The sequence below is a fragment of the Cololabis saira genome, chromosome 8, assembly GCF_033807715.1.
Source record: "Cololabis saira isolate AMF1-May2022 chromosome 8, fColSai1.1, whole genome shotgun sequence".
NCBI lineage: Eukaryota > Metazoa > Chordata > Actinopteri > Beloniformes > Belonidae > Cololabis > Cololabis saira.
This window is the reverse complement of record NC_084594.1, coordinates 31,304,689-31,332,254: the sequence shown is the minus strand read 5'-3', so window position 1 is coordinate 31,332,254 and position 27,566 is coordinate 31,304,689. Positions and strand designations below refer to the sequence as shown.

The following is a 27,566-nucleotide window of genomic DNA, read 5'->3' as shown; positions in this document are numbered from 1 at the left end:
AGTACTTTTGTCAATTTCAAGTTATTTCAGTTACACGCACCCACACACACACACATATATATGTGCATGTGTGTGTTTTGTATGCTCTGGAAACAGGAGCCCCCTGGCTTCTCTGCCCCTGGGCCATTGTCCAACAGACCCATTCAGTAATCTGTCCGTGCACCTGAGGCCTAAGAGCCTAACTTGGCACTACAGGAAGACATTGTTTTTCATTACGTCCGCCTGCAGGGCCAAAGCCAAACTCATAAATTTGACTAATGTGCAGGGAGCTCTAATGTGTGACAGGGCTCTGGTAAATGATTAGAAACATGTCTTGTACTTGTACTTCTCCTGTAATTGCTCCTATGCCATTTCTTTCTGGTCCACCAATTCAGTTTCCTGATGATGATTTTTGTTGCGTTTGTGATGCCCCCCAACAGGTTCCTGAATAGATGGAGGGCTGCTGGGGGATCTCACACCACTCAATATGCTGTAATGGAGCATGCTGTTGTGATCAACCAATGACAAGAACGGCGGGGGAAAAAAAAAAAAAAGCCACAGAGAGAGCGCCACTGGTAGCAGGAATAAAGGCAGGCAATGTGCAGGAGAGGGAGGGTTAGGGCAGGGGAGGACAGGGGAGGAGAGGCGAGGCGAGGGGAGGGGAGAGGAGAGGAGAGGAGGGAGGTCCCGAGCTAGGGTTAAGGCTGATTTATGGTTCCGCGTTACACCAACGCAGAGCCTACGGCAGGGGTATTCAACTAGATTCACATCTGCAAAAGGACTGTATGGAGAGGGCCGCACAATTTGAAAATGTGGGGGTTTTCAAAATGTATTTTGCACTCAAAGACGAAGACTTATGTAAATATAATACATTTGTATTATACATTTGAATATATCTAGTTTACATATGAATGATGTATGAATTGTCTCCAGATTTAGTAATTGTGAATGTTAAATATAATATTCAGATAAAGAAATATTATTTTGAATGCAAGTTCATTTTGAAACCATGCATTGTGCAAACTTAATGAAATTGATATTGACCTACTTTTAATAAAACATGCCATAATGACAAAGCACCACTTTCCACCAAGATTTCCTTATTTGAATATTATATTAAGCATTGAGCACAACCATTTTAGTCCATACTAGCCAGTTATAAAAATATTAAATAAAATAAAATAAAAAATAAAAAATATTTTTTTTTCAACAAACACCCCCTTTTTTGAAATATGACCGGGGGCCACATAAAAGCTCCTGGCGGGCCGCATGTGGCCCGCGGGCCGCCAATTGAATATCCCTGGGCCTACGGCGTAGGGTGCGCCGTCGATTTTACGCGGAACCATGAATAGGCTACGGGAAAAACGAGGTAGAGGCGGAGTCTGTCTCTGAGCCTGTGTATTTCCTCGCACACCCCTCCTCCTTTCATCCCTCCCTCCATCCCTCCCTCCCTCCTCCCTCCCCAGCGCGCTGCCCGCCCCTGAGTCTGGAGCAGCAGCAGCGGTGTGAGCCTCACTGCCTCACTCTCCTCGCCTCTCAGTGCGGGATTCTAGCAGCGGAGAGAGAGCAGCATGGAGACGGAAGGGAGCCCGAGCAGCCTGTCCTCCGGCCCGGACACCAACTCCCCCCACGACCCCTGGTAACGCCGCCTCCCCGCCCTCCCCCCACCTCGGCCCGGTTTGAGTTCACCTTGGACTTTAGTGGAGTTCAGTGCAGGGAGCTGAGCCGAGACAAAAGACAAGCATGCTGTGTGTGCGTGTGTGTGTGTGCGTGTGTGTGTGTGTGTGTATGTGTGGGATGGATCTACTCAGCGGATGAGACACAGACGCACCGCTGCTTTCCGTCTGCACCCCCTCCTCCCCCCTTCTCCCCTCTCTTGTTTGTTTATTTATCGCCGTTTTTCCTCCTGAAGGCCACACTGTAACTTCTCCTCCATCATCTGGAAAATCCTCTCCTTTTTTTTTTCTGTTTTTTTTCCTCCTCTAGAGGATTATAACGGCCCGGCTGGCTGGCCGATGGGTGACTTCGCAACATGGCCGATGCTTTCTTTTTTTTTTTTTTTTCCTCACTATTTATGCTATATTACAGATCATCCCCCCAGATTTCCACCACCACCACCACATTCCCCCCTTATAAATGTGCTTGTCCTTGCCCCGTGTGATTCCGTGACTTACAGGGGTTTGTGTTTCTCTCCATTCAGCAAAATGTTCATCGGGGGTCTGAGTTGGCAGACAACACAAGGTGAGCTGTCCCGCACGCTACTTATTTCACAAGTCTGGATCAAATCCCTGCTGTTTTGCCTCATTTCTGTAGGTGTTTCCTAAAAGTTACGCGTAAACACCGCACACAGTTGAATCAAAGCCTCCTATTCACCCACGGATCTCTCCCGGTCCCGGGGGGATTTAGACTTGCGTCTTTAGTCGCGACGCAGGAGATTAAACACTGGAAATCGGGCTCATAGCACACCGACTTGTCTGCCTTTTTTTTTTTTTTTTTTTTTTTTTCGCTGTTATTACACTGTTATTAACCGAGATCGGTACTTATGTGGTCAAAGTAATGGGTTATAATCCAGCATGCAGCATGGAGGAGTTGCCCACGCTCGTTCAGCCCGTTTCCTTATTGTTGCTTCCACGCTGAGTCCATTCATTGATCTGGAGGAGCCGATGCGCGCCGGGCTGATGCGTGGATGCTTTGGTTCCCGTGTTATTATCCCAACTGCTGCTGCTGTGTCCAAACAGCAATCTTGTGTGAGGTCCACTGTGGGCTTAAAGGGCCATTGTGCTGAATTGGACACTATAGCACAGCGTGAAGGCCGGAGGGACACAAACAAGCTCCGGCCACTCCACTCGCATCCACCGCGCTCGTCTAAAGGCTAATTCATGGTCCCGCGTCACACCTACGCAGCACCGCCGCGTACCCTACGCCGTATGCCCTGCGTCGATTTAACGCAGAACCATAATTCAGGCTTGATTGATTGATATATTTTTTGATTGATATATTTATTTGGTCACGTTGTTAAAGTTATTTGTCGATAAAAAGTGTTTTCATGTAGATCAAGGACCAAAAGGTGTAGACAGAAGCCAAAGCTTATTTTGTCTACCCTTTTAACATAATATAACCACTACAGTGCAAGATTAGGCTTAACCCCGCAATGTCTTTTTTTTTTTTTGCAGAGGGCTTGAGGGAGTACTTCTGTAAATTTGGAGAAGTGAAAGAGTGCATGGTGATGCGGGATCCCGTTACCAAGAGGTCGAGGTAAGAAGGAGGCGTGTGCGCCCTACCGTCCTATCATCAGACCTCCCGCTCCTCCGCGCGTCTGCGGGGAACACTTCCCGAGGGGGTTTGTGTTCCCCAGTGGGTTCCCAAAGGGGTCTGACTGGGCCTGCCATGTCCTCTTCTCTCGCAGGGGGTTCGGCTTCGTGACATACGCAGAACAAGCGGGTGTGGAAAAGGTTTTGGCGCAAAACAGACACGAACTGGATTCCAAAACAGTGAGTTTTTGTGTGTTTGTCTGTTTCCTTTAATATCTTTGTGGTTGGCTTCCACTTTCTCTATTAGGTTTCTGTGTTTTGTGTTGTTGTTGTTGTTTTTTTTCTGCCTCTCGGTGCATTCAGCTTCCCACCGTATGGCTTGTAAAGTTTAGGAGTGTGTTTTGGAGCAGCCACCTCCTCCTCCTCCTCCTCCTCCTCCTCCTCCTCTGTCTGCTCATTTCCCCCTCCAAATCCTGGTTCAGGGCGCCAACATGAAAGCGTTCTTTCTTGGTCTTCATTGCCATGGTTACCTGGGGACCTGAATAGGGTAGGAGCCCCTGCAAAACCCTGACAGGTTTTCTGCAGAGCAACAGCAAAAAAGTTCATGTTCTGCATAGGTTGTTTAGTTTTGTTTTGTTTTTTGTTTCATAGAAAAAACAACAGCACAAGTTTAGCTTTTTTTTTTTTTTTTTTTTTTTTTACTTTTCTAGTGACTGCTCTTGAGAGTTTGAAGAAGGGACACAGTTGCAGTGGGTATGATGTTGGGAAACTGTGCCTCTGTGAGGTCAAAATGAGTGTAATTTAAATAGTGATGTAACTCGGAGGTTTGTGGAGAATGTGTTTGAATGGCTTCTGATCTGGGAGTTAAAAAAAAAATCCCTGCACTATTAAGACATTAACATTTCAATGTGGGTAAATAGAGGGGAACAAAAAATCCATTGCCAGAAGAATGCCATGTTTATTTTTTAGTTTATTCATGCTTATGTAGAATGTTGGTGGCACAAGTTAAGCAGAAGTTAATCCCCACGACTTGTGTGGTGGGAGTCAGAGCTGCTGACTTCCATTTGAATATCTGTGGAGGTGTGAATGCTGCTGTCTTGCTTGGTCATGTAGATTGGCTGTAGGAGCGGGGGACTGGGTGTGTCTTCTTCAGCTTGTGGTCCTTCCTCGCCACATGTACACACACGCGTAAACACACACTCACACACATACAAACACAATAGGATCATTTGAGAGTGAAAATCGGTGGCACAGAAAGGCAGCAGAGCCCAGGGGTGGAGAAAGGTAGAGTTGGTTAGTTGTTGGAGCAAGTCTGTTGCCGGGGGTGATGCCAGTCTCCGGAGACAGTGCTGTTACTGCACGACCCAATGGGATTTGTGTCGCCATAACAACTTCTCTGTGATTTTGCATTTAACTTAAGGCGCTGGGCTCAGTCAGGTGGGAGAGTACGAGCACACGCAGAAAATGTCACGTCATGTCACACTTTGCATATGCGAGGTATTATTTGTTTCTCGCTGTGATTCAAACATGATGGGGCCAGCAGCTTAAAGCTGAAATTTAAAAACATTGGAAGTGAATGGAGTTCTGTGTACGGCCGCTGTAAGAGTTTTACAACTCGACTGTTGCTGTGTTTGCTTCAAAGTCAGTTCTAAGCAACTGTAAAGTGTTACTCAGTGAGTCATATTACCTCTTAAAACTAGGTACTGCTGAAGTGTTCGGGAGCCAGACCCAGTGTTTGTGTGTGTGTGTGTTTGTGATGTGAACACTGGTTTGGATGCTTTTGGGAGCTCAGCTTGGCAGGCCAACGGCAGGGGTTAGGCGTTGCCCTATTATAAACCAAAATACAGCATAAGGATAAACAATAATAACAGTAATGGATCAAATGCAGCTCCGGTTGCTCAGGTTGGTGTGACAGCAGTCTGGAGGGGGGGCAGGCATCATTTATCCAACCAGATGCTTTTAACAGGGACGTGGTTGCCATTTTGTGGTTCCGTTACGGAGACGAGGGCCTGGATTTTTATTTTGGTTGTTTAGCTAATATCATATTTTCCGGATCCGACAGCAGCAACTTTAAAAAATGTTTCATCTAACTTCTAGCCTAATTCTTAAAATACTGTGATATAGAAAAGGATTAGGTACGAACCAAAATTAGTTTATCATTTATATATGTATATATTAATAACAATTCGTATTTTCTGCAACTTATCTGGACTATGCCAATACTACCTTGGAATGAGGGACATTAATCGATGCTTCTCGGTTCTTTTTTTTCTTCTTCGTGTTAAACTGAGCGTTTGGTTTGTGGGAGAAATGCTAAAAGCTAATAATAACGAGGAAAACTAGGTGTTGGAAAATGACAAAAGAGCAACAGGAGCCGCGTGAGGCCGCAGGGCAGGAGGGGAAATCTACATGACCTCGTGCAAAGGTCCGTTTTCGCTGGTTAGAATTGGTATCAAACATTTACCGTCCTGTTACGTTCGGCAGTGCGTTCAGTGCTTTCAGTGCTTCAGACGCCATCAGCAGAACAATATGCACACTGTCCATACCTGCGTCTCCAATACAACAAATGAGAGCCTGCCTATTGTTTCCAGAGAGAGATCTGTTGAGGCTGTTGTTTTGGTTGGAGGTTAGATTTCCTGTCGGGCCAGAGCATGGCCTCGGGCCTGTGGTGTACAGTTGTGTTTCTCTGGACAGAGAAGAAGGGCACAACTGGTGTTTGTTTTCTCCTAGCAGTGCTTTACTAGAACCAGTTAGAGGAAGGGGACAAGACGAGAGCAGAGAGTTACTGGAAAATGACTGCATGTTTATGATTATTGTGCTTTTTGAATCCCCGCATTACATGTTAATTGATCAAATGTCAATAATTTGTGATAATTTAGTGTTTGTTCAGGGGAGTTTGTCACAGAATGACCTTCTGAAAAGTTAGTGATAATATACAAAATATAAAAAAATGGACATTTAATATGCATTTTTCCCTTTTTTCCTTTAATCTTTTACATCCAGCCAGACAGGATATGATACAGTAGTTGGTCATAGTTGCTTTTGTCACGGTCTGTGAAGATATGTTCTAGTAGTTCTTGCCAGCAAGGGGCTTATATAACCGCTTTCACCTATAGCTCTGTGCTTCACCGACACATGTGGAGCAGCGACGCTGCGGCTTGCACCGGCTACTGGTCTGTGCTGGTCCAACACCTGGTTACTGGGGAGTCTGGATACCAGCAGCAAGCTCTTCACTCCACGCTGGGAAATTAGCTGTTAATGCTGACACGGGCAGAAGTGTAGGTGGGGGGTGGAGAAGGTGGAGACGATGGAGAATAGGAGATGGGGGTGGGGGGAGGCCCAGGTCCTGCACTGTAATTAGTATGGATCTGAAGAGCAGCTAATCGGATTGAAAGAAACAAACTGGATTGGGCCTCTGAGGTCCGTGCGAGGCCTTAGATCTGTGGACAAAAGCATCTGTGGAGCTGCTATGAAGGTGGAATCAGGGCACGCTCGACATGCTACATGTGCAACACCTAGGAATGGGCGATATTTTACCGTTCACAATATACCGTCAAAAAATTTCCTCACGATAAGAATTTGTCATCTTGCGGTAAAAACGATAAATTCCTGTTGATGATGTTTTTGTGTAAAGCCTGAATTATGGTTCTGTGTTAAATCCACGCACAACGTACGTGAAGGAAGGAAGGAAGGAAGGAAGGAAGGAAGGAAGGAAGGAAGGAAGGAAGGAAGGAAGGAAGGAAGGAAGGAAGGAAGGAAGGAAGGAAGGAAGGAAGGAAGGAAGGAAGGAAGGAAGGAAGGAAGGAAGGAAGGAAGGAAGGAAGAAAAGAGGAAGGGAAGAAGGAAGGAGAGAGCAGGAGGAATGAAGGAAGGAAGGAAGGAGGGAAGGAAAGGGGAGAAGGAAGGGAGAAAACAAGGAAAGGAGGAAGGAAGGGAGAAAAGAGGAAGGGAAGAAGGAAGGATAGAGCAGGAGGAAAGAAGGAATGAAGGGAAAAAAGAAGGAAGGAAGGAAATGAGCCTGAAAGAAAGAAAGAAAGAAAGAAAGAAAGAAAGAAAGAAAGAAAGAAAGAAAGAAAGAAAGAAAGAAAGAAAGAAAGAAAGATAAATTCCCGTTGATGATGTTTTTGTGTAACAAACATGGCAGATCTAAGAGCGAGATAGATTTATAGTTAAAAAGGTGGAGTTGAATTGGTATTTTTTTTATCGTCATTTTTATCGTTATCGGGATAAATGCCAGAAATTATCGTGATACATTTTTTAGTCCATACCGCCCATCCCTAGCAACACCCCCTTCCCAAAAACATAAAAATACCAAAACAGCCCATACCCGCCTTGGAGAGGCACATAAAGAAGGTCACGGGGTTAGGGCCGGGGCCGGGTCGTGGGTTCTCATTAGTGTGCTTCGTTAACTAATTACTGTGCCATTGTTTAGCCGTGCAGATTGACCCTGCTGGCCGGAGCCCAAACCAAGTCTTACTTCCCTCACCATTGACATGCCAGTTTCCTTTTGTCTCCTCTTGTGTTTATAGCTTTTTGTTTAGGTTATATTGATTATGCTGCAATAATGGGGCAGTCTGTGGTGCCTTTCTGTAAGTGTGGGCGTTTGCCATTTTGCTGTGAGCACATGTTGGCAGGTCTAACGGTGTGTCAGGGCTTGAACATGCCTATATGCCAGAGTGTTTAGATGAGGCGCATCACTGCGATGCGTTTCATGCCGATAGTGTATGATCCTGGTTGTTTATTTACTGTTACAGTTACTTATTTAGCAGATGCTTCGATCCAAAGTGACTTACAAATGAGGTACAACAATCAAGCTACAGTACAGCGAGAGACGCTGGCATTCAGCGCTAAGTCAATTAAACACAGACGAAAAGAGAGACGTGGAAGGTGCCAAGGAAGGTGCTGATGTGATATATTCACAGAAGGTGGAAGGTGCCAAGAAATGACAAAGTGCAAGGCAGACCTGTAGACGAAGTAAATATAGAAAAGTGCAGTGAGATGTGAGAAGTTGGGATCTCAGAGGGGTTAGTGCTCGTGTTTATAATAATACATGTGTGTGTGAGTGGGGGGTGTTTGGGTAGCACAGGAGCCCCAGTTCCTCTACAGGCCCATCTGTTTTGTACTCTTTGTCCTGTTAATTAATGAAATCAGAGGGGCTGCCTGCTGGGACGGCCCCGCCGCGCCGCTGCACCGGACAGGCCCACTTTCTCATGGGCTAACGCTCTTTTCCAAATGAATGCCTTCTCTTTCTTTACTCTTCCTTTTTACTTCCAGTCTCTGCTCTCTCTACTTATCTATACACTAATTGATGTAACCAACTTTTTTTTATTATCATCATTTATTTATTTTTCAGTTTATAGAAGTGGCGGAGGGTCGGCACCAAGCGAGGTGACTATTGGTCGTAGATTAGCGTCGTCTTCAACAGCTAAACCACTAAAATCATACTGTAGGCTCTTGCTGTCACTTTGCTGCTTTGGGTTGAGCGGAGGTTGGATGTCATGATCTTGACGTTAGTCAGACCATTTCACGAACACTCAGTTGTAACTCTTCGCAGTCAGGTTCGGAAGGGCAGCTCTTTTCATCCTAACATATTTCATGTGTAGTTACATTTCCACCAGTCTGATTAAGACTGCTCCGAGCGGAGCTTCTTCTCAAATGTCAAACCTCTGAAGAGCTATTTCTGAGTGTTGCGAACAGTGACCTGGCTAAGTCCTTTTACTTTTTGCTTTGTGGCCTGTCTTCCTGGAGGCTAATCTGCCTCTCTGATAGATGCTTTAGTTTTCATTTATTATTGCCTCCCTTTGAGAGCAGCGACATGTAGAAATTACATTTTAGATGTATCCCTTTTTTTCACTGAAGTGGAATGATTTTTTAACAGCATGGCATGAATGTAGCCATAGTAGAGCCTCTCAGATATTGCTTTAGGTCTAATCTTAGTCCTGTCGGTAAATGTCAGTATTTTAGGGTGTTATTGTTGTTTTTTTTTGTTTTTTTTTAAACTTGTGATAAGAAAGCTGAGTAAAAACTTTGAGAAAATGTAAAGTGTGGATGGGAAAATGTTACTTTCTAGTCAAAAGTTATGTTAGATTTAATATCATTGATTGCATTGTGTTGTATTAAAAAGATTAAATGATGACATGTTTTGATTTAATTACCGTATTTTCTGGACTATAAGCCACACCTGCATACAAGCCGCATCCGCTCTATTTAAAAAAAAAAAAAGATATGCAAGGCGCAGATATTTATGTTGTTAGATTAGATATTTACTACATGTACAGAACCATTTTGAACTGTAAATGATGTACATGTTTGTACCTAAATAGATCCTTTCCTAACAGTGTCACGGCAGCAACTTTGCTGATTAAAACGGCACAGAACCAAGAGAAAATAACCGGTATTTATTTATCTATTTATCTGTTTGAAATCTGCTTCTACTTCTATCTGCTAAAGAAGAAGTAGCTTATTCTTCTTTGCATTTATTTTGTCTTAGTTTTGATTCTAATTCCGGTTAGAGCGCCCGAGCGGTGGAAGAAAAATCCACAGAATAGCCGCACCTTTGTATAAGCTGCATGGTTGAAAACTTATGAAAAAAGTAGCGGCTTATAGTCCAGAAAATACGGTAATTTGTCTTCTTTTTCATACACAACTAACAGGAAATGAAAACAAAAACAAAAAACTTTACAGGATTTTCAAAAACACCACATGTTGCTGCATAAATGAAAGAATTGCTGGATGTGACGGCCATGTCTGTGTGAATGTTTTCCTTTACTCTTCACTAAGGCAGTCAGTATGTGCCTGCAGTCGTATGTCAAACGTGAGTTGCTTTATGACCTCCGTCTCTGTCATCTCGTGCTCCGTCTGTTTCTCTGCCACGTATTGGCCCCGGGCAGCTCCGGTGCTCTTGTCACATTAAAGGCAGGTGGGCTGACCTGAACGCCAGAGACCGGTACCTCCCAGGACTCTCAGGTCAGAACAAACAATGGCCACGTGGCCAGTTCTTCACCAGAGACAATATGTAGTCGAGCATTCGTCCCTGACTTCTGTAGATATTAGATTTTTTTCTTAGTGCTGATCTTAGTTTTCTCTGTTGCTCTTTGATTCTAGATATTTGTTTAAACCATGAATTTACCTTTTTTTTTTAAAGGTCGTACAGGGTCACTGTTAATCGCATCGTATAGGCTATAGAAAGCAGAGAGGATCTTTTTTTCTTCTTTGTTGCATCCTTGTAAAGGACATACGATTCTTGCATGAAGACGTACACATCTATAATCTTGCTTTCGTCCCGCTGGGCACAAGCTGCGTTGCTATTGTTCGTGGCCCCCGCTCTGTTGTTGCTGCTCGTCACTGTTGGCTTCATGTGTCCTTGTCACCTTTGCCTTTGTGCTTAAAGCAGCTGGAGGTGACATGACTCTTCTCATCTTTTTGCGTCTCACTTCAAGGTGCAAAGTCCTTCCGCAGTCCCTTCCCAAGGACGCCTCAGCTGCATCTTGGTTACGCAGTGCTCTGCTCTCCAAGCAGTGGCAAATCTGGGGCTCTTAAAGGCCCCTCAAAGGATATATTTGCTAGTACTTTTGTCATTAGAAGCAGGCAATTATATACTGGAAAGAGATGAAAGGATTTTTTTGAATATATTCCGTGAACACCATCCTTGGTATTGTCTGCATTGTTCATAGTATAAGTAATTATTTTTGGCTGTTTGATAGGCTCCTTTTAGTTGCCAATATCAATTCAATACCTCTAATAGCGGCTGTGTGAGCCGTAAAGGGCTTTGCTTCACACATCCAATTATTACAACAAGGATGGAACTCTAAGACTATAATACACTACAAGGTCCTGTGACCTAAAATCATCCTGCGCATTGGCTTGAGTGTGAATAACACCAGATTCCACACAAATTTAAAATGCCAGGCTAGGCTTTGCATATTTAGCATTATTAAAGGCCAGCTCATTCAAAGCTCATTTACTTCTAATTTTATCTGTAACCTTGACCACTGTTGAGGCATTCCAGTGGGAAAGAAATACGGATACAGTCAATTCTGGCTAATCCAAAATAGAGGTTGTCAGGATTTGTGAGAGTTAAAAAAAATAGAAAAAAACACACATCCATCTGAAATGTATTCAGAATATTAAATGCTCATTTTGGATTCCAGACCGCCCCGCTCTGTCTAGTTCGTTGCTGAGATCTGTCTACTTGTGTCTCGACACACAATTCAGAGAAAGTAGGTATTGATGTTTTCTCTGTGTGTTTTATTCCTTTTTCTTGTTTGTTCGGCTGCTGTGTTTGGATTTGGGGGAGCTTGCGTAAGCGAGAGTCTTCTATACATACTGGTGGATTAGCATACGGTCTATTTCTGGAGTTTAGTAGTCCTTCACATGGGTTCAGACTTAGAGGCTCTGTGTTGTAACTAATTCGAGTTGGTTAACACTGCGGATATTCATTGGAGCACTTAACACAGGCGCAGGATGAGCTGCTGGACGGCGCGGAGGCTGTGGCGTACGTTATGACGGCGGCTGGCAGATAGGACAAATATTACCTTGAAGTTATGACGCATTCTAGTTCCAAATGATGGTGTTTATGTCATCAGAGACCCTAACTTTATAACTAAACCCTGATGCTCTTTGTATCTGTTAGTTTTGGCTGTATTATTTATGTACCACTGCTGAGTAATCTGCTTGTACAAGATGTAACACAGTGGGAAGTAGATCTCTATAACACGTAATTCAAAATAAGTGTGAATGAAGTGCGCATATAGAATATTAACGGCAATGCTGTAGAAGACTTCATGCAAATCGCCTTCACATAAGAGCCTCTTGAATTTTATGCCTGCTTTGTTCCCCTTTTACAACTCATCATATATCTCTGTCGTCCCGCAGATCGACCCAAAGGTAGCGTTCCCCCGCCGGGCCCAGCCTAAGGTGAGTGCTCCACGGAGGAGGAGGATGTCATGTGTTTGCCCTCATCTTTTAATCCTGGTTGGCTCATATCAGGGTGGAGCATGTGACCAAATAGCAGCTACAGACCAGTTGTTCAGCCTGACACCGTGACCCCGTGACCTCTGAAACACACACCTTTGTGCCCTGGCTCAGATATAATTGAATACTCACGTCATTGTTCATCAGTACACACACACACACACACACACAAACACACACACACACACACACACACACACACACACACACACACAAACACACACACACACAGAACTTAAACCTAGCAGAAACAGCTTAAGTGCTCAAATAAGCTTTCACAACCTGTTTGTATCAGATGAAAATCCACCAACACAAAGTCTCTGTGTCACAGACATCAGGCCCCTAGCTGGTGTTATTACTGAAACCTTCTCCCTCTTCTGTTGCTAGCTGGTGACCAGGACAAAGAAGATCTTTGTCGGAGGACTGTCAGTCAATACCACCATCGAAGATGTGAAGCAATACTTTGAGCAGTTCGGAAAGGTAAAGTGTTCACAAGCTGCTGTCCAATGCAGCGCCATCTCTCTCCTTCACACAAGCTGTCATCGCAGATCAATTCAACCTGGATAGTTTTTCCAGCTCTAAACTGTCAATCTTTTTAAAGATAACTATTTCTACTCTTTATTTATTAGCTTGTTGACCAATATCTAAGAATTTCATTTTTAGCATCATGTTGTAGCTCGTTCGCTCAAATTAGCCTCTAACTAGGCTTAGGGATGGGCGGTATGGACTAAAAAATGTATCACGATAATTTCTGGCATTTATCCCGATTACAATAAAAATGACGATACAAAAACACCAATTCAACTCCATCTTTTCAACTATAAATCTATCTCGCTCTCAGATCCACCATGTTTGTTACACAAAAATGTCATCAACGGGAATTTATCCTTCTTTCTTTCTTTCTTTCTTTCTTTCTTTCTTTCTTTCTTTCTTTCTTTCTTTCTTTCTTTCTTTCTTTCTTTCTTTCTTTCTTTCTTTCTTTCTTTCTTTCTTTCTTTCTTTCTTTCTTTCTTTCTTTCTTTCTTTTTTTCAGGCTCATATTTTTGTTTCTTTCTTTCTTTCTTTCTTTCTTTCTTTCTTTCTTTCTTTCTTTCTTTCTTTCTTTCTTTCTTTCAGGCTCATTTCTTTCTTTCTTTCTTTCTTCCTTTCTTTCTTTCTTTCTGGCTCATTTCTTTCTTTCTTTCTTTCTTTCAGGCTCATTTCCTTCCTTCCTTCTTTCCTCCTGCTCTCTCCTTCCTTCCTTCCTTCCTTCCTTCCTTCCTTCCTTCCTTCCTTCCTTCCTTCCTTCCTTCCTTCCTTCCTTCCTTCCTTCCTTCCTTCCTTCCTTCCTTCCTTCCTTCCTTCCTTCCTTCACGTACATTGTGCGTGGATTTAAAGCAGAACCATAAATCATCAACAGGAATTTATCATTTTTACCGTGAGATGACAAATTCTTATCGTGAGGAATTCTTTTGACGGTATATCGTGAACGATAAAATATCGCCCATTCATAGGCTACAGTACCTCACATTTATATTTTACAAGTTTTTTTCAGCTGTTTCAAGTAAATGACCTATCCTTTGTTTTATTAGTTAATTGCAGCATTTAGCTAATGTTTTCTTCTTCGTCTTTGGTCCTCATGCTTGTTGACTAGTTCCAACTTGTATGAGTCTTGTGTTACAGATGTTATAGCCAGCTCAGAACCAAAGTAAATAAATACATGAATGATTATATAAGTACATCAAACCTTAATTCAGCCAGGGAACGCACTTTTGCACTGGCGATTTAAAAAGTTGGAGCTTTCGTCTAAAATGTGAACGGTTTAAAGAGAAAAGCCTGTTTTATGCATCTTCCTTTACCACTTCCATTTATATTCCAGCAGCAACAGAAGAAAAGCATAAAGGACAGTAGTTTAAAAAAAAGAAGTTAGAAAGGGGGTAGACACAAGCAGTCGAAAGAACTAAACGAAAGCGAGAACTTAAAAAAAAAGACAGAAATGACAGAATAATCCGATGTTGTCATTGCTAATTCGGCTCTGTCTGCTACAGTCTTTCTCAGTTTGTTCATTTGTCTCCTTTACTAGCCGTTTGGCTGTTTTCTCTTATCGCGTCGTAGTGTTTTTCAGCTCCTGCATTTGTCCTGCTTTGTTACTTTGAATAAAATTTGGTGAAAGGCGCAAACACATGCTGTGGAGACAGATGAGTGGCCGGGGGAGACGGAGAAAGAGAAAAAAAAGGCAGAAGGGGAATAGACGAGGGAGATGGCAGGGGATTGAAAGAGAAGAAGTGACCCCCCATGGTGAGAGGGTGGGGATCTCTGAAAAGGTTGGAGGGCAGATGAAAGTGTGGGGGGGGGGGGATCCTGAGATAGTGGGGAGCAAAAGTGACCATTAAAGGGGGGAAAAAAACAATTTGATGGGCCACTAACATATCAGTAAATCCATAATGCATGATATTTTTTGTCACTTGGGAAGTGTGTGAGCGGTGCGTAGACGCTAGTGTATTAACTAATCAAATGCAAAGTTGCTCCTACCCCCCCCAGCCCCCGAGTCTCTCCCAAATTCAGTACTTCAGACACCCTCCCATTCCACACACACAGTCCCTGCTCCAGCCTGTCTCTGCTTGTTGCCGTGGTGACCTGCCTTTGCCCATTGTCCCGCTGTAATCCAGTGTATTTTTGTTTCCTTTAAAAAAAAACATTTAAGAAGTGTGCATTTGCATGAATGGAAAGATGTGTGTGTGTGTGTGTGTCTGTGTATCTGTGTGTGTGTGTCTGTGTGTGTGTGAGGGCATTGAAAGTACGACAGTGTCATCGTCATGGCGGCAGAAGGAGGCAAAGCTTGCATACATTTCTGGAGATACAGATGGACAGTCGGGCTCACACGCAGCGATCCAGTTGTCACAAGCATTAGGAGCGTGGTTCCGCTGCTGTCGGTGACCAGGACAGTCTGTAAATGAGCACTGCTTCAGGATGTAGGCCTAATGGGTTGGAAGAAATTAACAGCATGAAGCTCCTTCTGCCTTGTGTCTGGCTAGTTTTTTTTTTCCCCCCGTTGGCCTCTGACTCATGCTCGGGGTATTACCGTGTTTCAGGTGCTGCTTCAAATTGAAGTGATTTCCTGTCGTTCTTAGTTGTGGATCGTTCTAAATGAGAAATACACGTGTGACCATCACAGTCATCCAGGTGGATGTTGTGACATGCGTCTTGTTTCCTGAAATGGCTTCTTTTTTTTTTTTTTTTTTTTTTTTTTTTTTGCGCCTCTGTGCCGAATTGCTTCTCAGTGGAGATTACAGACACTCATATCTAAGACAACACTCCCTCCGCAGGATGAGGGAATATTTGGACTGTTTGGACACGTGAGAGCAAAGCTGTATCGTGGATTGCAGCAATCCCACAGTGCATTCCCGCTGAGCAGGAGGTATTCCTTGTTTATTATCTAAGCCTGGTTACAAGGTGCAGGTTTAGATGGAGCGCTACTCAGTGTCCTGTTTATTTTCATATTGTGGCACCGCCTCGGAAGCAAAACACAGAATGCGCTGTGCATTTTATGCAGCTCTTTGATTCACGCTGGAGTTTATTTTTTTGGAGTGTCCATCTTAGAGCACACCTACGTAAACTTGATAACACTGGACCCGACTGGTTCCGTAGTAAAGCAGTTTAGGGTGTCTCGGACCAGTCCGACCAGTCGCAGACTGGTTCACGTGCTTTCCCCAGAGAACAAATCTGAGCTTGGGCTGCTAAATGTCCCGAGGCCAGGAAAACTGCAGCGATCCTGCCCGTATGAGAAATAAGTCCAAATTCTGAGGTGGAGGTCTTGTAATCCCTCTTAGCCCTGTGGAGAGTTTATGAAACCTCCCACTTTCTTTTAGGCCAAGGCTGAAAGAATACAACTTGTCTGCCTCACAGATTTAAACAGGTTATTGCACAGGCAGTTTAGATCATTTGAAAACGATCATTTCAGGCCTTTTTGGCCATAAAGTCAGTTCTGTGAAGTCCACAGGAAGTACTTGTTTTCATGCCGTTTCATCCTGCACCTCTGCCGTGCATACTTGAAAGTGCCTTATAAGAAGTAGAACTGTGATTTCTTTTTTTACTCCTGAAAAATGTGAGGCTATGTTAGAACAGCAAGCAAAGGAAGGACTGGATAAGATGAAAAATGCAGCATGGACAAGGCAGACGGGAAAAGTTGGGACTCCAATCACCCATGTGAGCTGGCGATTAGAAGGCTTGACTGAACACTTTGTCTGCTGGCCTGTTTAGAGAGAGATGGCTGGAGAGCCAGAGCGAGAATGAAAGAGGGAGATGTGAGGAGACAGCGGGGAAAAAATGTGAATGCCACCTTTCATAATCTCACCAAAAAAAAAAAAAAAAGAAGTGTAATGGACTTGTCAGCAAACACTTGTTCTACAGACAATGCCTGTGCACTTCACTAAAAACTAGGCTTTATTTAAGCTGCTCAGGATCTCGCACTAAATCTTGTGACTGTACATCTGAGAATGTCAGAACTTGAGAATATGACCTTAACTTTTCTTTCGCTCCCCGCGTGCTCAGGGAATAGCAAGTGACTGAGCCACCGCTAAGCCAATCTCAGACTCCCACAGCTATCCAATCAGATTGTTTTACAGCACCCTGGGCAGTGGACATACTGAGAGCGTCTTCTTATTGGTTTTGGCAAAAGCTAATGAACCACAGCATAAGCTCACGTGACAGGCACTGTTAGTATGTCCTAACACCATTGTATTCTCCCCGAAGACAATTAGCTGAATCACATCTGCGCCGCATATTATGTGATTTCTATGTCTTCTTCTTTTCTTTTTTTCCCTTCCTTTCTCACAATCAGAGCAGCATGTCTCACAATCTCAGGCTGGCACTCGTAGCCATCTCTCCTCGAGAATAGATGCTGCTAATGCTAGCGGAAGGGCTAGGTGTTTGTGTAACTCTACTCTTAATGATAACATGTTGCCATGCAGCTGTCTGCCGAGTGTCCTCTTCCCAGGCTCTTTGCTGTGTCATTGGGTTTGGACGGCTGGAAGGGCAGAAAAAGGGGGGGCGGGGGGGGGGATAAAAAACTGAATGAAGGACGGTAAAGCGTGTGTGTGTGTGTGTGTGTGTGTGTGTACATGTTCGCAGGGATGGGGCTCGGTGAGGTTGTAGGAGCAACCTTGATCCTGTCCGTGTTTGTCGAACAGAAAGAATACATGTGGTGTTTTTAATGTGAGATAGGTGTGCAGGAATCAGACGGCCGATCCATCCCGAGGCCTCTGCCACTCACGTTACCAGCGGTTTGAGTTTCACTTGCTTGTTGCCTAATGAAAATAGCCACGCAGTCATGCTCACACCGCCCCGTGCGCACCAGGCGATGCAGCAAGGTTGAAAAGTTGGATTCAGACAGTGCCGTCGGGTTTTGATTTCCCCGTGAGCTTCCTGGTGCCATCAGAGCTCAAGCAGAAGCTGCTAACTTTCCTGCCAGTGAAGGACAAGCGAGGGAGGGAGGGAGGGAGGGAGGGAGGGAGGGAGGGAGGAGGTGGGGCAGGAGGTGGAATATGAATAGGGCAGTGGAGTGAGTACAAAAAGGAAAGAGGAGGGAGAGGGAGAATTAAAGAAAAGGGTGCTGACAAAGACCTCAGCGTACTTTGTTTTCTACTCTATAATTCCAAATCTTTCCCAACAGTTTTTCTTCTACCCTCCATCAAAACTTTCTTCCCTGCCCATTTTTTTTTTTTAAATCATCTTATTACATGTTTTTCTTAACTCTTCTCCTCTAACCCTCTTTTGCCCCCTTTCTCTCAATCCTATTCATTGAAATGAGTTGGGGGAAGAGGAGGAGGAGGAGGAGGAGGAGGAGGAGGGGTGGGGGGGGGTTAAGTTGTTTCTTATTGAAATTCTTTACACGGTCTCCATGGGAATGGTAAACTTTACAGAGAGTGAAAGAAAGACAGCGAGGGTGAACAAATGGAAGAAAAGAAGAGAGAGAAAGCAGAGCAGAGTTTGTGAGAGTCTCCGTCCCCCCGAACGTTCACTCTCTCTTCCTGGACAATGATAGAGTGCATTTCATTTATTATTTTATTCCCGTGCAGCATGTAACCCTCTTTTCCCCCGTTTTCTCCATCGCTGTCTTCCTTTCTCACCCTTTCAGTCTTCTCCTTTGTCACCTGTCAACCCCTCCCTCTTCCCGCTCCACCCATCGCCGTCTGTTTTCCCTTCGTACGCCAGTGCTAAAGAGGGACAATTGCAACCCCATGCTGGGTAATGATGTGTGAGCGTTAATATGTGGAAGCTCAAGTATTCTTTGCTTTGTTCTCCCAGGTCGATGATGCCATGCTCATGTTCGACAAAACAACCAACAGGCACAGAGGTGGGTACGGCTTCCAGTCATTTGCACACGCATACACCTTATGTAAATGCACTGACGTTCTTGTAAATGAAAGGAGAAACTAAAGCCCCTTTCACACAGAGATTCCGCAATATTGGTGTAAAGAAGTCCTGCCAATACGCCGCCTTTGTTGGTTCACACAGAACCATACAACGCCGGCATAACGCCGCTCCCGTCTGTAAATTCACACAGCATGCCGGCGTTCCGCAATCAGAGGCGTGACGACAGCGTCAGTCCGACCGTCATGTCAGCGGCATGCCGGCTGTGTCATTCACACAGACCCCGTTTCGTCTCTGTGACGGCTCTGTGACTACCTCCGCTGCCGGCTTATTGGTGGGGCCACTTGGCCCCCCCATTCCGCCTCCGTGACTTTCACACAGAACAGCGAGGCGGCTTAAAGGCGCAACGTTCCCGCCTCGAACTGGCTGTGTGAAAGGGGCTAAAGTGAGAGTCAGTAGGTGAAACGGCAACAAAAAAAAGAGCTGCATTTTTCTCCGGTGACATTCCTTTGTCTTTCCTCTGCTATCGCCTCCCCCTCCTTCCATTTATCTCTGTCCTTTCTGTGGGTCAGGAGGGCAGGGCCTGCTGAGGGTCGCCATGTCAGGATGGTCACAGGCGATGATGTAACTGAGCAGGGCAGGCAAGGGGACGGTGGGGAGAAGGAAAGGAGTAGAAATACTTAGAAACAAGTGACGATGATGATCTGGGTTTAATTATTTTCAAACCGTGCACGCACCCCCCCCCGTCTCTTGCATAATGCCAACAGCTGATTGACAAGGCATGACGTACGGAGCTCGCCTCATCGCTCAGCTCTTTGTGCGGCGGTGATGAAGGCAGGGACAGAGGTTCTTGAAGGCATCACTTCTGCTAAACGACAAGCAGCATTTTTTAAGTATTTTCAGAGGTGGACAGAGTACTCGACCCCAGTACTTGAGTAAGAGTCCAAATACTACTGGTCAAAATTTACTCGGTTACAAGTAAAAGTAGCTCAGTCAAAATATTACTCGAGTAAGAGTAGAAAAGTACTTGCTTTTAAAGGTACTTAAGTATCCAAAAGTAAATGCTTTTAAATTTACTTTAAGTAAGAGTAAGAGTAAGAGTAAATTTCTTATTTTCCACATCAGTAAATTACTATATTTTTTCTAAATTAATTTAAGGATCTTTTAACTCTTGTTTCTGAGAATTAACTCTTTGAAACCAGCTGCACTGATGTGCTGCTTTTAGAACCACAATGTTATATAAAACCTGCAGAAACACCAAAAACAAATCAAGTGAATGGGATCATAAGAGGACAGCAGATGATGCAGAGTTTATTAACAATCATGAACTGAAACCAAATGAACCTGCATCATCCAACTAAGTCTGGATCCCCCTCAAAGACCACTGCTTTACAAAGAACTACATCTCTGCTTTCAAGACAAACGCAGGCTACTTTGGCGGTATCGTTTTGAGGAGGCTTGACGTATTTCTGCTTCACGTACATCCCAGTGGAGAGCGTGCACTGTGATAGGTCTCCTCCTTAGACAAAAACAGCTTGTGTCCAATAGGATTTTAGGGAAGAAGAAAAAAGAGCAGACCTGAAAGTAACGAGTACTTTTCAGCCTTCCTAGAAATTTACTCGAGTAAAAGTAAAAATATTTGTCTTGGAAATGTATTCAAGTAAGAGTAATAAGTACCAAAGAAATCTAATACTCAAGTAAAGTACAAATCCTCTGGATATGTACTTAAGTACAGTACTCAAGTAAATTTACTCCGTTACTGTCCACCACTGAGTATTTCTATGTGTTTGTTTCCATCTTTTCCAGGTTTTGGGTTCGTCACCTTTGAAAACGAAGACGTGGTGGAGAAAGTGTGCGAGATCCACTTTCACGAGATCAACAATAAAATGGTACGTAAGTGAGGAGCAACTTAGCCTGTCAAAAAAATGTTCACTGGGCGACGTTCGCTGTGGGATAACGCGCTCTGCTGGGGATGCAGCTGTCTGCCAGATTGGGTCGTGACCCGCGGATCTGTTTGTGTAATTGGACTGCACGTCTGTCTCTCTGCTTCAGGTGGAATGTAAGAAAGCCCAGCCCAAAGAGGTGATGACACCGACAGGCTCAGCCAGAGGTCGCTCCAGAGTGATGCCTTATGGGATGGACGCCTTCATGCTGGGTATCGGCATGTTAGGTACGGCTAAGGTTAAATATCTATATATAAAGAAACATAAAGAGGCGTACGGTTTCACTAAAAGGCTTTTAAAACCACTCACCATAATTTTACTTCAGTTTATTGATGTAAGTATAACTTTGGTTTACCTGTAAAAAGTGACTGGTTTCAGGTGCTGGCTAGCTTGAGGTGTGTTTAAAAATGACCCGGTATTATTTCAGGATACTTCCTTGAGAAGCAGCAACAAAGGGAGGACTTTTTGTGTTTGTTTTTGTTTTTTTGCTGCAGTGTTCATGTGAATGTAAAGATCCCGTTGACTTGGGACGCACTCATCCGTCTGGTTCACTTGATGCTTCATCCGTGATACATCTTAAAAACACAAAGTCACAGAGTGAAGAGCTCGTATTGGAAGAAAAATTAGTTTGGAGAGATTCTCATTGAGAAATAAAAAAACAAAACAAAAAAAACAAACGGTGAGAGCCACTCAAACCGTCTCCATCTGTGGCTGCTTTGCCCCCTCTACTGGCCGTTTAAGACCCATCCGTGACGAGGAAAAAGACAGCCGATGTCAGACTCGAGTGTTAAACTCTTATCCCTCTATTAAAATGAGACGGAGTACTTAACTATAATATATTAGAAGAACATTTATAAAATGACAATTGGATGGACAGTAACAGTAAGAACTTCAGATAGTCTGTGTCTCTTTCTTGATTTATTCATTTGCACCTGTACTTGCACTTCAGGCCTGCAACTCATTTCAAAAAAGGTCAAAACGAAAAACAACGAAAACAATGATGCAATTTCTAAAAGGGTGATGTTCACAGATTTCCAGTTGTCAGGAAAATCCTTAAAATGTTCCAAAAATGCTCCTCAAAGGAATATTCAGGGCACTGACATCAGAGGTATTAGAGAGATCTGAGGGAATTAAAGTGTACGAAGGGCGCCGGAGGTGTATGAGGTTAATCATCACACAGTGGAAATGTGTATTATGGTCTGATAAATCAGTATTCTACATTTCTTTTCCGGAGAAATAGGCAATGTCTGCTCTGGATGAAAGAGGAATAGGATTATGCAGATTGTTTTCAGCAAGAAGTCCAAACTCCAGGATCTGTGATGGTGCTATGGTGATGATGCTACATCAATGCAATAAATCTGCTGTTTACATTACAAAGGTGTGGTTGTGACAGAGGAGGGTGTTGAGGTCAAACAAAGAAAAGAAAAGAAAAGAAAAGAACACAACTCTGCACATCCTAAGATGTGTTTGCAGGAGAAACAGCACAAAATAGTTCCTGGAATTATTCTTGGTTTGCTCACCTCCAAACGCCTTTGTTGTTAGAAGTGTTAGCACCATCAGAAAGTGGTAAAGGTTTTATCATCCCAACAGTTTTCACTATGTTGCAGCTCCGAGATACAGACGTGTTGACATATCACTGTGTTCATTTAAAATAGAAGTCAGTACGAGTGAAAAGTTTTATGATTTACTTTGACTTTTCATGCATATCAGTCTGTACTAAAACAAACGTCATGTTTTTTTTTTTATCAGTTACCAGTAATTAACTAAACTGATTACTTTGTTTGTTTTTACCAGGCTACCCCGGTTTCCAGACTACTACCTACACCAGCCGCAGTTACACTGGAATTGCTCCTGGATACACTTACCAGTTCCCAGGTAAGCCCTCGTAAACCGTAAACACACCTGAGTGTGTGTAGGCCTGCACACGGAGTAGAGGAGGAAACAGTACAGGCTGCAGCACGTTGGTGACTGAAGTCAGGGAAATGAGTGTGAACAACAGCGGCGGCCAAGTGGACTGATCTCTTCCTCTCCTCTGCTTATAAATACGTGTGTGTGTGTATACACACACACACACATATATATATATATATATATATATATATATATATATATATATATATATATATATATATATATATATATATATATATATATATATATATATGTTCATTAATCATTGCTGGCTGCTTGTAGACTCGGCTCTGGTTATAAACCATTTCTGTCTGACCTCTCAAACTTTCCCAATTTTCTGAATAATCTCTTTACTTCAGATTTATGATATTTGCTTTTCCTCCTAAATGTTTTTTTTTTGTTTTTTTTCGGTTTCATTGACTAATTTAACTTCTTTTCAGTTTGCCTCACATTGCCCCTCCTTTCGTTAACTCCCCTCCTGCCTCTTCTTACAGTATTTATTTATGTATCTATTTATTTCTTGACTCGGCGTGCTTGTGCATTCATGTTGCTGTTTTTCCTGTGTGTGTATGAGGCTTTATAGTCCGGCCGGTGGATGGAGACGGCATTTACAAAGCACTCTCTCTTGACTGTCTCTGTTTCTAGAATTCCACTTAGAGAGGACCCCCCTCCTGACATCATCCCACCCCCACGAGCTGGCAGGTCAGTGACTCATCACTTCTCCAAAGACCAGGAGAGAAAAACAAACCTATTTAGCAGCGGAAAAATAAAAGTAAACCGAGGTTACCGCTGTTAAATGCAGTTAAAGTAAATAACAGTAACCAGAAACCTTTTCAGAACTGGCTGCATGTGAGCGTGACTTTGCAGAGCTCCTGTTATAGATCTGACGTGAGTTTCAGATTTAATTAAACCCCCAGACGCCAGATATCTTAGGTCTGAAAGGAACTGCAGAGCGGTAACAAAAGCCACATAGTACAGGAACCGTGGAAGTAAACTAATGTTTACTGAGCGAATAAGACGGCCTCAGCCAGGAGAAAGAACACACGTAGTCAAATATGTGCAGTCATGTCAGGACTAGATGAATGAGGAACACATTAAAGGGCTATCTGGCAGTCTGTCTGGCTTAAGGACACTTTGGTGTGCAGCTTGAGTCAAGGGACAACCCCCTACGTTCTGAGCTGCAGCTGCAGCACCTGGACACCTGCAAACTCCTAATATTGGAGAAAATGTAACAGAATGACCTGATATTTAGGGGATCTACTTTTTTTATGGTTGTTTAAGGTACAGGTAGGGCTGGGCGATATGGACCAAAAGTCATATCTCGATATTTTCTAGCTGAATGGCGATACTCGATATATATCTCGATATTTTTTCTGTGCCATAATTGGGGTTTCCCCCAAAGCATTATAGCATAGCATCTCTGTTAGCTTCATTTTTTTTCTGAGGCAAACCCTTAAAAAAACAGTCAGTTTTAATACAAAGCCTCGTGCCAAATGTCACACAGGTACCTTTATTAACAGAGGTCTGCACAATATCAAAATGTATAAAACAAATTAAATAAAAATAAACTGCCTGCATATAGAGAATAAAAATGCTTCTTGAATAAAATAAAACAAATATCCCTTTCCTGCATAACAATTAAATTAAAATACACTGTGCAATTAATACAATGTAGACAGTAACAGGCAGACTTTTCCACTGAGGTTGACAGTTGTGCAAATAACAAAACATTTGTCCAAATCTCAAATAAAACATTCAAGTCAATTCGTCACCAAATAAGCTATATCAAAATAAAAAAAAATAAAAAATAAAAATTTAAATCGATATAAACGATATTGTCTCGTACCATATCGCGTTTGAAAATATATCGATATATATTAAAATCTCGATATATCGCCCAGCCCTAGGTACAGGTATTGTTAAACTAATGTAGATATAATTACAGTACATTTTTGGATTTGAAAGTACTTTTGACCAAAAAAATGTGTTGAAAATATGTTGTATTTTTTTAATGACACCATTCCTGTACTTCATCTAAATATGTCAGGCAGGCTTCCTGCACCACAGGCTGTGAGGTGGACTTCATAACCTCAGTGTCCTTTATCTTCTTTCACAAGATGACCTATTTTATTGAAATAAAAGAAAAAATGATGTTGGATTCTGCATCATCGGTGCCTTTTAGCCCATCCACCAGTTGGATTTAAATGACATAGCAGATGTCTGGGCAGATGTACATCCCCCCTGACGGAGCTTTAGATCGTTGCCTATGATGTATTATGAGAATGATCCACAATAAGTTGTTGGTGCACTAATTTGCTGTGTTGTTGTGTAACCCTCAGCCATTCCACTGACTGCATACGGACCAATGGCAGCTGCAGCAGCAGCAGTAGTTAGAGGTACGTGTGTGCGCGCTTTGCATATGTGTGCACTTGCTCTATGTGGTGTTTGCACAATGTCCTGCTATGACAAATAAAAGCATATTTTTAGATCCGTATGTGTGTGTGTGTGTGTGTGTGTAAAGCCCTCCGGTGTTGAAGCCTGACTCGTCCCTTCTCCCTTTCAGGCTCCACCCCTTCACGCACAGCTGGCTTCCTGGGCACCAGCAGCCCCGGACCAATGGCTGACCTGTATGCCGCAGCCAATCAGGACTCAGGAGTCAGCAGCTACATCAGTGCCGCCAGTCCTGCCCCTAGCACGGGGTTCGGACACGGAATAGGGGTAGGTCACCCACCCACCCTCCCTCCCGTACACTCAGATTCATGCACGACTGCACATGCACATTCACAAGGCGAGTAATGAGTGCGTTCGTTTATTGTTCTCTGTGTCCTCAGGGTCCTCTGATTGCGACTGCATTCACTAATGGATACCACTGAGAAGACTCAGGTCACTGAGGATTGGAGGGCTTCTCCTCTGCTGTTGAGCTAATCAGAATGCTGGCTGCCTGTTGATGGCACAACCTGATTGGCTCGCCATAGGCGCTACCGGCCTCTCCTGGCTCCACGTGGTTCCACCCACCGACTGAATATCTTCTTAAAACCAGAACTCTTCGTCTTGCTGTACTAATCTCACTTCAACATAATGTTCCCGTTTCTCCTCTTTTGTCCCCATGTAGCGTAACGACTAGGTCCTCCATCAGTTATCCATTGCTCTTTCTTTTGAAGTTGAGAGAAGAACACTGCAAAAAAGAAAAACATCTCTGAGAAAGCATTTGTCATCTTTGAGTAAGACACAGAGAACGATCTTTGTTTTTATTTTATTTTATTTTATTTTAATGTGATATGTTATTTTTATCATGAATACTTTCTAAGCTGATACTGACATGAACAGAGAGAAAAACAAACACACAAACACAACGTGGGGTCTTTGTTTGAAAAGCATTTTTAACAAAGGAAGAACAAATCCAACAAAGTCCTTTTTTACACTCAACTGTCACAAAAACATGGGAAAAAAAACCTAAAATGTATATTTTGGTAGTCTTGAAAAACAAAACCTTTGTAATATTGTTATTAATAATGACATAATAATGATAATCTGTAAGGTATTTTATTCTGTAATTGGTTTTAAAGCAATGTTTTTATGTCTTCCTGTAAGATATTGTACATAGACATGGGGAGGGATGGAGGGGTTACTGAACCAGCTGGCATGCCATTGGTTGGTTTAAAGAGGGTTAACAGCAATGTGACTGGATGTTATTTGCTACTATCTGATCTCATCTCACTACTTTTATCAGTATGCGTATAGTATATGTGTACACTGTGGGCCAGTCGATTTCAGCACAGCGCCATCAACCATAGCCGTTGATGAGTGTGTTCCTTTCTGGGTTCTGTCTGGCATATTTGTTCAGATATGAGTACTTTTTATTACAAAGTCATCCCTTTGTTTGCTTTACACTTTGAGAAAAAGCAAATTTGAGCCTTCATCTTCATGAAAACTTTCTCTGATTAACATTGATGGGTCTATGGAAGAATAACAACCGTAAGCAGCAGAAATCAGGGGTTCTCGGGATTCGGGGTTGACTTGACTTCCTCTTTTTGAAAATATTATATATATATTTTTTTGCAATTCACTTCTTAATGTTTTTGTTTATTGTTTTCTTTAAAAAAAAAAAAGGTTCTTTTATGCGGTGTTGTCCACCGCGAAGACAAATGAAGGACATTCTCAGAGAAAGCAGTTGTAGAAAATCACGATCATGTTCTGTCCTTGTATCACTATTGAAGGTGCATGTGAATGCGTCTGAGTGTGTGTGAGTGAGCGTTTGTGAGCATACATCAAAGAGTAATATGGAACTACTTCTGGCAACGGAGGAGCGTTGTGATTGCCTTTTTTTCTTTGGTACTGAAAAAAGAAGGTCGCCCCGTTCCATTGTGGTTCATCTGCTACTCGTGCCTGACTTTCTCCCATTTCATATTAACTTGTAATAAATTTGTGCTACGCTGGAACCAACATATTATTGTTTATAAATAGTTGCTGCTCCACGTGGTGGTGAACAGACAGGGCACGGGCAGACGACCAGAAATGGAACGGGCTCTCGCTCCCGGCCCGCTCTGATGCAGGACCTCAAGATGATGCTGGCTGGCAGGAAAAATGAAAAATGCTGGAACAAATTGAACCTTTGCAAAAACAAATCGCCTGTTTGTTCAGCCTTCTTGCTGCAGCCTGTTTGATGCTCAGCACAGCAGAAAAAAAAAACACTTCCTGATTCAGCCAGCAGTTCCTCCGTCAGGCAGGCTGGGGCACAATTAAAAAAGGAAAAAAAAAAAAAAAAAAAAACAAACAAAAAAAAACTAACACTACTGCTGGACACCAACACTGTAACTTTTTAACTTACAATAAAGCAATAAGTTATTTTTTACCTTACAAATGAAAATATTACTATTATTGGTAATAGTAGACAACAAGTGGAAAATTCTGCAGCATTAAGACTTATTTTCAGAAAAAAGAAACTATATTTTTCTGTTTTGATGTCTTGGTCCCCCTTGTATATTGATTTTAATAATGTCTTTTGTTGTTGACATAAGGAAAAGGGCCAATGTTTTGATTGGAGCTCAGCACGAGCTCACGTAAAGATAAAGATTTGGACTGTCCCCCGCTAAGCTTTCCTTGTTTTTTATGTTTTTTTTCTGACAATTTCAATTTGAAGATCCTAATAAATTATTCT

General features: G+C 43.0%; 1 protein-coding gene across 1 annotated transcript; it reads left to right on the top strand.

The window, feature by feature from the left end:
- The first annotated feature begins 1,469 nt into the window (after window positions 1-1,469).
- On the top strand, window positions 1,470-27,566 carry LOC133448840 (RNA-binding protein Musashi homolog 1-like). The gene is made up of 14 exons (XM_061727747.1): window positions 1,470-1,618; window positions 2,180-2,220; window positions 3,153-3,234; window positions 3,386-3,470; window positions 12,105-12,146; window positions 12,591-12,683; window positions 18,489-18,537; window positions 20,361-20,443; window positions 20,607-20,724; window positions 22,292-22,372; window positions 23,054-23,110; window positions 24,748-24,804; window positions 24,972-25,126; window positions 25,240-27,566. The coding sequence occupies exons 1-14, from the start codon at window positions 1,551-1,553 to the stop codon at window positions 25,279-25,281; spliced, it is 1,053 nt and encodes a 350-aa protein (XP_061583731.1). The 5' UTR covers window positions 1,470-1,550; the 3' UTR covers window positions 25,282-27,566.